At 39.5% G+C, this 11,988-nt stretch overlaps 1 protein-coding gene across 1 annotated transcript; it reads right to left on the minus strand.

The window, feature by feature from the left end:
* Positions 1–6,158: 6,158 nt before the first annotated feature.
* LOC115416095 (zinc finger protein 281-like) lies at positions 6,159–11,716 on the minus strand. Its single transcript, XM_030129802.1, has 6 exons — positions 11,536–11,716; positions 10,972–11,117; positions 10,796–10,844; positions 8,909–9,003; positions 7,702–7,928; positions 6,159–6,460 (listed from the first exon to the last, which is right to left on the minus strand). The coding sequence occupies exons 2-5, from the start codon at positions 11,035–11,037 to the stop codon at positions 7,737–7,739; spliced, it is 402 nt and encodes a 133-aa protein (XP_029985662.1). The 5' UTR covers positions 11,038–11,117; positions 11,536–11,716; the 3' UTR covers positions 6,159–6,460; positions 7,702–7,736.
* Between the last annotated feature and the right edge of the window lie 272 nt (positions 11,717–11,988).

The following is an 11,988-nucleotide window of genomic DNA, read 5'->3' on the forward strand; positions in this document are numbered from 1 at the left end:
GAAGAGGAAGATGAAGAGGAGGATGAAGAGGAGGATGAAGAGGAGGACGAAGAGGAGGATGAAGAGGAAGATGAAGAGGAAGATGAAGAGGAGGATGAAGAGGAAGATGAAGAGGAAGATGAAGAGGAGGATGAAGAGGAGGACGAAGAGGAGGATGAAGAGGAAGATGAAGAGGAGGACGAAGAGGAGGATGAAGAGAAGGATGAAGAGGAGGATGAAGAGGAGGATGAAGAGGAGGACGAAGAGGAGGATGAAGAGGAGGACGAAGAGGAGGCACCTTCCCATTCGCTGATAGTGGATCTTTTCTTCTTTTCGCTGATAGCGGATCTTTTCTTTTTTTCGCTGATAGCGGATCTTTTCTCTTTTTCGCTGATAGCGGATCTTTTCTCTTTTTCGCTGATAGCGGATCTTTTCTTTTTTCGCTGATAGCGGATCATGTCTTTTTTTCGCTTAGCGGATCATTTCTTTTTTTCGCTGATAGCGGATCTTTTCTTTTTTTCGCTGATAGCGGATCTTTTCTCTTTTTCGCTGATAGCGGATCTTTTCTCTTTTTCGCTGATAGCGGATCTTTTCTTTTTTTCGCTGATAGCGGATCATTTCTTTTTTTCGCTGATAGCGGATCATTTCTTTTTTTCGCTGATAGCGGATCTTTTCTTTTTTTCGCTGATAGTGGATCTTTTCTTTTTTTCGCTGATAGCGGATCATTTCTTTTTTTCGCTGATAGTGGATCTTTTCTCTTTTTCGCTGATAGCGGATCTTTTCTCTTTTTCGCTGATAGCGGATCAGCCAGTGAAATAAAAAGCACGAGTACAATAAAAACATTATAAACGATAAAAGGTCGTAAAAGTCACATGATAAAAACATCGCAACATAAAAAGAAAAATATAGTAAAAGACGAAACAACAGAAACAACATCATGACACAATGAGAACTCGGACCAGTGTCCCTGTATCTGAGCGTCCAAACTCAAAGCTGTGGTAAATGCGTCCAGGTCCATTTGTTCTGCCCCAGTTCTGTGTTTATTCTATTACAGAAACAGTCCATGTTCTGCTCATATTCAGTCAGATCTGTACAAAATTCAAATTCACACTTGATATCATTGATACTGATTTATTGGATCAATCCACTTCCTATCTGTTAGAATGGGAACATTTTTCAAACTGGCACCAAATCCAGAATCAGATCCAGATCCAAATAATTTCACTGACTTTTGATGACGTCATCATACAGCAGCTGTACAGATCAGTTTCATGATGACGTCGGCCGTATGCTGCTCGTGCACCTCGGAGGCAGAAAACAGGCTGAGTTGGTCCAAACTCTGTCAGTGTGAGTTGTGCTGTCCTGCTGTGCCGTGGGTTGTCAGAACAGAGAACACAGAAGGATTTAAACTTCTACAGAACTCCTGCTGGTAAACATCCCTTCTAGAAAAATCGGCTAAAGTTGTGGTTGCAGGCATGAAGACGCAGAACTGGTGTGAGGAGGACCTTCAGAATGCAGGTGTGTGCAGTGACACTTCAGATCTGTACGGACTGGACATGCACCACCCAGAGGAGCAGGTAAGCACAGATGTTCCACCACTGACAGAGGGTTTGAAATGACAGAAAAGTCTGAAGGCCGTCCGTCACTTTGACAGATGAAATACTGAGGGTAATCGTTGTTTAGCTAACTTTAGCCTAAACTCGATGCTCCTTTGCTAGTTCCAACTGTGCAGACAGCTGAGTCTGCTCAGTTCTGTTCAAGCCCAGTAACTGTGATGGAACTGATGAACACAGAAGAAAGAGGGACTGATGGTGAAGGATGAAGGACCAGCAGGTTCTACTGCAGTTCTGATGGCGTTAGCTGTGTTCCGTGTACATGTTCTACCTCTCATGTGTTACGGCGTCAGTTTGTGTCCAGGTGTGTGCTTCACAGAAGCTGAACTCTAACCCTCTGGTATCTGACACTGAAACAAACACGACAGTTTAGAATGTGTCCAGAGAACACAGCAGTGAAAGAGTGGAGGACAGAATTCTGACAGCGGTGACATCAGGTTGGTGCAGCAGCAGCAGCAGCAGCAGCAGCAGCTGCACTCACAGGCTCTGGAACAGTAACACTACCAAATATTTCTCATTATCATTAAAACTAATATGTTATGGTGGAATTTTTCCGAGCCCGTCCGTCAGAATGACAGACTATAAAAGTGTGGAGTGCCCCTCTGCTGCCCCCCCGCCTGTGCCAGTCTGCTTTAACTATGGGACAGCCTTCCTGATGCCGTTCAGTCCAATTGTGCCGCCGTGGAACAGAAGATGTGATGGGCTTTAGGACAGAAACAGCTAATGGACACTTTTAGAGCGAACATTCGCTCATTCACCAGTTCTGGGGCGGAGCCTGGAGCTGTATGTGAGCCGGCTGGAGCTGAACTGGTGGGTCTGCCTCCGAGGTGCACGCATCACTGTGGTTAGTGAACACTGAAACTCATCTACATGCACACGTTAGCTTTAGCCACCTTAGCTAACGTAGCCGCATTAGCTCCTGAGGACACCTCCAGACTGTGTGGAGTCCATGGGACTCATTGGATCTGTTCTGTTTCAACACTTGTTATTTGCTGAAAACTAGCCGCAGCTGCAGGTTCAGACGTGGGCTCCCACTGTTCCACACATGTTCAGTCCAACTTTTCGCCGTTAGCTTGGAGCTTGTGTCCAGTTAGCTACTGTTGTTGTTGTTGTTGTTGTTGTTGTGAGTCATTGCGCCTGCGCACAGTGAAGCCTTCCTCATTAGGTTGTGGCGGTGCTGCCATCTGCTGGTTGTGTTTGGAACGACACCTGTGGGTCAGACAGTGTGTGTTTGTGTGTGTGAAATAAAGTGTGAGAACAGGTGGAGGCACAAACACAAACTCTAGTTCCAGTTGGATTGGATTCCAGACACAAAGTCCATCCGTTTGTCTTCTCATCTTTTCTTCCACATTCACAGAAAACTGGGAGTTCAGCTTTAATCCATGATTAGTGCAGTTGGTCCAGTTGTCCACCAGAGGGAGCCCTGCTACACTTACTGTGGGAAGGACACACACACACAACAACTACACACAACATTTCCGCTTCTTCCTACAAAATAAAAGTTGCGTACCGTAGTAAAACCTCCTCTTCACACACAGGATACAAATAGTATTTATATCCCGACATGTTATTTTTATAGTGATTATAGAACTGAACTAAATGACAATAGCTAAACAAAATGCCCGTGAGTGTTAAAGTCATGGAAATACAGCAGCGTTCAGCTAGCACCGTTAGCATTATGTCACTAATTTCCTACAAACCGAAATATTCAAATAACTTTAAAAACCCTCCTCACAGGTAGTCTACTTCAGTATATCAGCTGTAAAAACACACAATGAGCTGCTGAATATTTTTACATTAACATAATTTAGCTTAAATACAACAATTGCTCCAAATTTACACCTCGTTCTGCGCATGTCCAAAGTAGGAATCCACCTCGATCGACCGGATGTAGGTCCATCACCAACTGATCCGACGAGAAACAAACGCAGGGTTTAATTCCTCTGCTACAGCGTTTTTCGTCATATTTATTTTGTATTATTAATATTTGTATGTTGTGTACACTATAAACATGTAAAAACATTAGCGAACAGTAACAGAACATTCATAAAAGTGTTGTTTATCTCCTGTAGTGGTTGGCGAGTCTTTGCGCCTGCACAGTGCAGTCTTCTTGTCAGTTTTAGTCGTTCGTCGTCTCGGTGCTGCCATCTGCTGGTTGTTCTCCGTAATTTTGGAGAGAAAACAAAAACACAACTTACCTCAAATACAATTGCTCCAAATTTATCCCCTCGTTTTGCACATGTCCAAAGTAGGAACGTCCACTTCCATCAACCGGATGTAGGTCCATCACCAACTGATCCGATCAGAAACAGTGGTTTTCAGGAATGTGTGGAACATGTGTGATCACTGGTCCTGAAGGAGGCTCATGCACTGGTGTTTTTTTTTTTTACTCCAGTCCTCATGAAATAAAAGCTTTTGACGTTTAAAGTCAGTGCTTGGATTTGTGTCTTTGTCCAGATGCTCGATCACTCTCTTGGTCGTTTCCTCTCCAAACTGATGCTGGACTGTTGTTCGATCCTGTTGGTATTCTTTATTTTAGGAACAATTTGAATTTGTCTCTATCGGATCTTTTTAATGGAATTATTCTTTTGTGTAAAAATCACATTCACTGGAGTGAATGGAAAAATTCTAGTCCCTCCTTTAATTGGTTCATTAATGAATTAAAAAAAAACTAAGACTCATAAATCAGCCAAAAAAATGACATGGTGAAATTATCCCTCTGGTATCCTGTCCTCCAAGGCCCTTACTAAACACCAAGTGGGCCTTTTTCACACACTTGTGGAATAATGTCAAAAATTTTTCATACAGTTTGTTTTTAATTCTTTTACACTTGAAACTTGAGCCGTAAATAAAAATACCAAATACTCAATAATTGTCGCATTTTTTAGCCCTTTAAATGCCGTGTTTGTAATGGAAACAAACCTTTTTTTTTTTTTGGATGTAAAAAGATATATATATATATATATATATATATATATATATATATATATTTTTTTTTTTTTTTTTTTTTTTTTTTTTTCTCTTCTCAATATACTCCATAAAAAGTGGATCACATATTATTAGATTTTTTCATCCTGGCATATATCAATGATTAACTCCAACATTGGTTAATTTGCATTATTATTATTTTTGGCGCTAGGTCAAATGTTCAAAAATACTAGCATCTGTCACCAAGTGTGCGTAAAATGCACACCTGTAAATCAAACTATTAAATATTATAGGTTGATTTATTTTTCTGCTCTAATTTGACTTTATTTTTGTAAATCCAGCTCAGTCCTAATCCTACAGATCAAATGTTAGAAACAGTGCGTTTTCTGCACACTTGGCAGACAGATGCTAGTCTGGTCATTTTCTTTTGTTTACGATGTGCACATTTGAGTTGGTGGACAGAATTTTAAAGATCATGCAAAAATGAACAACTTTTGAATTCTAACCTGATTTAAACTGTGAAAAATAATATGAAGTTTTTTTTAAAATAAAGTGCAAAGTGTGCGTAAAAGGCACACCTGGATACCAGAGGGTTAAGCAATATTTTTATGTATTTATTTTTTTTTATATTATACTTGTTTTACAGCTCCCTTTTTCATTTGTTCATTTTTTTTGTTGCTTTACATGCTCTGTGTATTCTTTGAATTTGTCTCCTGACATTATTGAAATGTCCTCCATGAGAGTTTGTATATTGTATTTTATGTTCTAAAGTTCCAATTTAAAAAACAAAAAAACACTCAATACACGGAAGTTAAAAAAAAAAAAAAAAGTCTTGGTTGTTTCCATAATGAGATAGAAGATAATAAATAAAATGAAAAAAAACAACCAAAAAACAGCAAAAAGATGACTGAAATGAAGAAAAAAAAGAATAAAATAGGAAAGAAAATGAAGAAAAAACACCAAAGTGATCAATAAAATGAACAAAAATGAATTAAAAAATGGCAGAAATAATAAGTGACAACAAGAAAATAAACCAAAAACTGAATGAAACTGAAGAAAAAAATAATTAACCCACAGAATTGGATCAATGACAGTGGATGGAGACACTGGGGTTTGTGATTAAATATTAAATAATAAATAAGATAATAAATAAAATGAAAAAAAAAAAAAAAAAAAAAAAAAAACCACCAAAAAAAGGACTGAAGAAAAAAAACAAAAAACACTCAACACATGGAAGTTTAAAAAAATTTAAAAAAAATTGTGGTCGTTTCCATAATGGAAAGTTTGTTGCGAATTTGCAAATCTGAAAAATTGAAGTAAATCTGTCCAGGTCAAACATGTGCTTATTTAATGAAGACGTTGTTCAAATGTAGATGGATCTGTATAAACTGTGACTGAAGGATCATTCTGATAAATCCTCTTTAACGAACACAGTTTAACTCCAGTAAAAACTAAAACTGAAAAAAGACAAAATACTATCAATTTGAGCATCAGTGGCTGCGACAACTTCTGCTGGAATAGAAATCAAAACAAAATTAACAAGAGAAACAAAGTCTGGGTTTGAGTTGATATCCAAATTCTTTACTGTAAAAATCCCAAAGAATCAAAAATAAACATTCAAGTCACTTTAAATGAAATTATCATCGGTATCAAAACAGAACATCCAAAATGCAAAATGTGCTCCATGAGCAGAAGAAGAAGCAAATAAATAAGATTATTTACAAACAAACAAACAATGAGGCTCAAGGCCTGGAGGAGGAAACAACAACGACAACAAGTTCATTTGAAAAACTAACAATAATTTAAAAAAACATCCCTGTTTCAGGGAAAAATCTGCTGCTTTGGACTCGATGAGCGGAAAAAAAGACGCTGGTGATGTGTTGTGGTTTTGTCTTTAGCGCCGTCTGCATTTATGTCAAAGAACTGAAGCCTTTCCAGGTCTGTCCAACATGGAAGCGTTCAAAAAACACCGACGGAAGAAACCATGCAACGCCCAGGAATAAAAAAAAACAAAAAAAAACAGCAGTTAGAGTCAAAACGCCCAGGAATAAAAAAAAAAAACCAGCAGTTAGAGTCAAAACGCCCAGGAATAAAAAAAAACAAAAAAAAACAGCAGTTAGAGTCAAAACGACCAGGAATAAAAAAAAAAAACAGCAGTTAGAGTCAAAACGCCCAGGAATAAAAAAAAAAAACAGCAGTTAGAGTCAAAACGCCCAGGAATAAAAAAAAAAAACAGCAGTTAGAGTCAAAACGCCCAGGAATAAAAAAAAAACAAAAAAAAACAGCAGTTAGAGTCAAAACGACCAGGAATAAAAAAAAAAAACAGCAGTTAGAGTCAAAACGCCCAGGAATAAAAAAAAAAAAACAGCAGTTAGAGTCAAAACGCCCAGGAATAAAAAAAAAAAAACAGCAGTTAGAGTCAAAACGACCAGGAATAAAAAAAAAAAAACAAAAAAAAACAGCAGTTAGAGTCAAAAACGCCCAGGAATAAAAAAAAAAACAGCAGTTAGAGTCAAACGCCCAGGAATAAAAAAAAAAAACAAAAAAAACAGCAGTTAGAGTCAAAACGCCCAGGAATAAAAAAAAAAAAACAGCAGTTAGAGTCAAAACGCCAGGAATAAAAAAAAAAAAAAACAGCAGTTAGAGTCAAAACGACCAGGAATAAAAAAAAAAAACAACAAAAAAAAACAGCAGTTAGAGTCAAAACGCCCAGGAATAAAAAAAAAAAAAAAAAAAAAAACAGCAGTTAGAGACAAAACGCCCAGGAATAAAAAAAAAAAAAAAAAAAAAAAAAAACAGCAGTTAGAGTCAAAACGCCCAGGAATAAAAAAAAAAAACAGCAGTTAGAGTCAAAACGCCCAGGAATAAAAAAAAACAAACAAAAAAAAACAGCAGTTAGAGTCAAAACGCCCAGGAATAAAAAAAAAAAACAGCAGTTAGAGTCAAAACGCCCAGGAATAAAAAAAACAAACAAAAAAAAACAGCAGTTAGAGTCAAAACGACCAGGAATAAAAAAAAAACAACAAAAAAACAGAGTTGGAGAGAACCCAGTTTTTATGAAAGAACCAGACTGTGAAAGAAGGATGAGAAAAAGGAGGTTTAAGGGTGGGGTTAGGGTGGGGTTAGGGTGGATTTAAGGCGGTATGTTTGGTGTTTTTTGGGTGTGGGTGGGGCTACTGACCCAGCCGTGGTGTCTTTGGTCTCAGTTGCGTTTCTTCACAGGACCAGGCAGGCGTTGGAGCGGGACGTCCGCTCTCCAGACCCCGTTCTGTTTGTCTGGTTGGGCTCGCCGTTACCGGGGTAACCGGGGGGCTCCCTGTGGACGGACCCCCCCCCCTCCGCCAGGTCCTGGTCCCTGTGGTTGGACTGTTTGGACCTGGAGAAGGACAGACGTCTGAAGAGAGACAACTGACAGATGGACAAAGGGACAGACGGACAGGTGGACAGAGGGAGGACAGAGGGACAGACGGACAACAGATGGACAGGAGGACAGATGGACAGAGGGAGGACAGACGGACAGACGGACAGAGGGAGGACAGAGGGACAGATGGACAGAGGGAGGACAGAGGGACAGATGGACAGAGGGACAACAGATGGACAGGAGGACAGATGGACAGAGGGAGGACAGACGGACAGACGGACAGAGGGAGGACAGACGGACAGGTGGACAGAGGGAGGACAGAGGGACAGACGGACAACAGATGGACAGGAGGACAGAGGGACAGAGGGAGGACAGAGGGACAGATGGACAGATGGAGGACAGAGGGACAGATGGACAGAGGGACAACAGATGGACAGGAGGACAGAGGGAGGACAGAGGGACAGATGGACAGAGGGACAGATGGAGGACAGAGGGACAGATGGACAGATGGACAGAGGAAGGACAGTGAGAAACTCCAGAAAACAAAGGCTTTCCTTTCCTGCAGGTTCTTCTCGTTAATGAAAACTATGGAACTGACCCAAACTAGAATTGTAAAAACAGTTTCATGAACTGAAAAAAATAAAAAGTAGAATTAAAAGAAAAAAACAGAACTCACTGAAACTGTACTGTGTGTTTACAAAACTAACTAAAATGGATTAAAATTATGGATAAAATTCCCTTAGTTTTCGTGGGACTATACAAAAGCAGTGTATTTTGCTGTGGCAGCAGTTTTAGCGCAGACCCGTACGCCGGAGCTGCTACATGAAAAAAACTCAACTCAAACTGAGCATTTCGAAAACACACTAACGAATAAAAACTATCAAACCTGCTCTACAAACAAATTCAAACAAACTGAATTAGAGAAAAAAAGTCCAAACTAATAAAACTAAACTAGAATGAAAAATCCAAACTACTGGAACCCTGGTTTAGTGTCCATTTTTGGACGTTTTCAGTCCAGGGTTTGTACCTTTTTGTTGGTGGTTCCGTCGGGCCGTTGGCTCCGCCCGTCTCCGTCTGCGTCCGTCTCTTCTTGGTGGTGGTGGTGGTGGTGGTGGTGGTCAGCTGAAAATAAAGCCTTTGGTCAGAAAGCCCAGACTGAAGCACCACAACAGGCTGCGGCTGGCTTCAGTTTCAGCCAGAACCAGGTCCTGCTGGGCCATCCTTCAGACACATGTTGTTCCAGACTGGGACTCTGAGCGCTTTTTAACCCTTTAACCTCCGAGCGTTCGGAACGGAGGATTTATCTGAAAGATTTAGACAAATTCAACCGTTCGCTCAATAAGAAACATTTCCACTCGTATGGAAGTCAATCAGTCTCATCAGATTTTCAATTAGAAAAGCTACTGAATTTGTAGCACTGAATTTTTTGCTTCTGATTTTTTTTCTTCTAAATGTATGAACACAGGTGAATTCAGGGACTAAAATTTCAGATACTTAATTTCAGTCCCAAAAAAAAATTCAGTGCTAGAAATTCAGCGGCTTTTCCAATTCAAAGTCTGATGAGACAGACGGACTTCCATACAGTCGTGTTGACAGAATAGACCTTGTTCTTTCCATAGACATCTGAGCATGCTCAGTTCAAGCCCCGCCCCCTGTGGAATGGGGGGGTCAAACACAGAGCAGCGAATGAGACCGACCACTATAAAAATAGATGGTTTGGGCTTTTTTTTTTTTCTTTTTTATAAACACCATTTTTCTGGTGTTTTTTGTTTTTCCTGTTTCCAGTTGTAATGATTTTCCTTAATATTTTTTTTTACTGTGTTTTTACTGAGTTTTGACTGTGGAACTGATGGATGGAGTTAAACAGGTGTCAAAAAGCATCTGGACTGATTTGGAAAAAAAACAAAAGAGCCCAAAACTGAAACTGCTGGGACCAAATTACAATACTAGCTGATTATTACCTCCGCCAAGGAGGTTCTGTTTTTGCCAGGGTTTGTCTGTCTGTCTGTCCGTTAGTGTGCAACAGAACTCAAAAAGTTATGGACAGATTTGGATGAAATTTTCAGGCTTTGTTGGAAATGGGATAAGGAAGAAATGATTAAATTTTGGTGGTGATCGGGGGTGGGGGGGCCCACGGGGGGGGCCACTGATCAGCCTTGGCGGAGGTCTGCGCTCTCCGAGTGCTTCCAGTTTTATTCTGTTTTTCACCTCTCATTTTTTAGCAAAAAATCTTGAATTAAGCAAAATAAAATCTAAAAAAATAGCTTGACTTAAGGAAAAAATCTTGAATTGAGCAAAAAAAAAAAAAACCCAAAATCTAAAATTTAGCAAAAAATCTAGAATTAACAACTTCAAATGTTTGTCTTTATTTTAGTGCAAAAAATCCCATTAAATTGTGAAACTCTTTCCATTTCCAAACTCTCCTGTACCAATAAAATGTGACTAACCTGAACAAATGTGTCCAACCTGAAATGTCTGTATTCAATTCAGTCCAGTTTGAACTCTTTTCTTCCTGTTCCTCAGTGTTTAGTGTCTTTGCAGATCTGATCCAGAATGCACATGGACTAATGAGAAGTGGAGGAAGAAGACTGAGAAAATTCCACTGATTTATCTGAAGAAATGTCTGTTTGTTCAGGTTATTCACATCTGTTTTGTTTGGATAGTTTATAAAAGTCAGTATTTTCATCATTTAATGTTTTTTTGCACTCCAACACAGACATAAATGTGCAGTTGTCATTATTTCTGGGTTCTTCTGTTCTTCTTCTCCTGGTTCAACCACTGCAGGTCAGATCAGACTGAATGTGGAACCTGACAGAACAGCAGTTGGACTCCTGGGTTCACTGTTGAACAGATCCACATCACACTCCTGCTCTGATGATCACATTCAAACCAAACTCAGTTCACCCACACTCACCTTCCTGCTCTTCGTCGGCCACAGATTCTTCCTTCGGTTCTTTGGATTTCTGCAGATATTAGATTGCTACACGTTAGCTTAGTTGTGTTAGCCCAAATACACTTTATTTGAGCTTTCAGAATAATGGCAGAGTTGAGCCCAGGTCTACGGTGACCTTTGACCTCTTGAACTCCTACCACCTCCTGTTCTGCTGGAGTCTCCATCTGAGCTGAGGAGTCACCTCCCTCCTCTTCTGCTTCCATGTTAGCGGTAGCATCCTCCTCCTCTTCCTCCCCCTCCTCCTCTTCATCCTCCTCCTCCTCTTCATCCTCATCATCTCCTATAATAATAATAATAATAATAATAATAATAATAATAGCTTTATTTGTATATCACTTTTAAAAACAAAGTTTCCAAAGTGCTTTGACAGAGGGCACAACAGCAGAACACAAGATACAAGTAAAAAGACTAAAACAGAAGCAACACAATAAAATAGATGTGGACAACAAATGCAAAAAATATGGCACTTTGAATAAACAAAGTGAATGGAACTAAAGAGGGCAGGGAGAACGGAACACCAGTCTGTCCAATCAAAGGAAACAATGAAGAAATGAGAAAAAACAACATCATGTATGAGAATAGAAATTAATAATCAAACAGGATAAAAATCAAATTTTAAAAAAATTAAGATTAAAAATTGAAAAGGGAAAGACATCACATAAAAGCAAGTGCATAAAAACATGTTTTCAGAAGTGATTCTACTCCTTCATCCTCTTCTTTCTTACCGTTGCTCCACGTCTGGGCACATCCTGTGTTCAAATCCTGACAAAACCAGAGAAACAGACATGAAGACACTCCAACAGCACGAATAAAAGATCATCTACTGTTTTCTACAACTGCACATCCAAACTTCCACTGCAGAAGCAGCGAAAAAAAAGCCAAAAACAGAGCTTCTTCTACAGGAGACACATTGAACCCAGAAAGACCCAAGGCCACTTTGAAAGATGAACAGAAGAACACAAAAAACATGAAGAAAATAAGCAGAAAAAAGAAGAAAAGAAATAAAACAATGTAAACATTGAATGACCAGAAAAACCCATGGAGTTGGATCTGTAAGGGTTAAAGGTGGACGTTTGGGTCTGTAAGGGTTAAAGGTGGACGTTTGGGTCTGTAAGGGTTAAAGGTGCACGTTTGGATCTGTAAGGGTTAAAGGT

The sequence above is a fragment of the Sphaeramia orbicularis genome, unplaced genomic scaffold, assembly GCF_902148855.1.
Source record: "Sphaeramia orbicularis unplaced genomic scaffold, fSphaOr1.1, whole genome shotgun sequence".
In the NCBI taxonomy this organism is placed as follows: Eukaryota; Metazoa; Chordata; class Actinopteri; order Kurtiformes; family Apogonidae; genus Sphaeramia; species Sphaeramia orbicularis.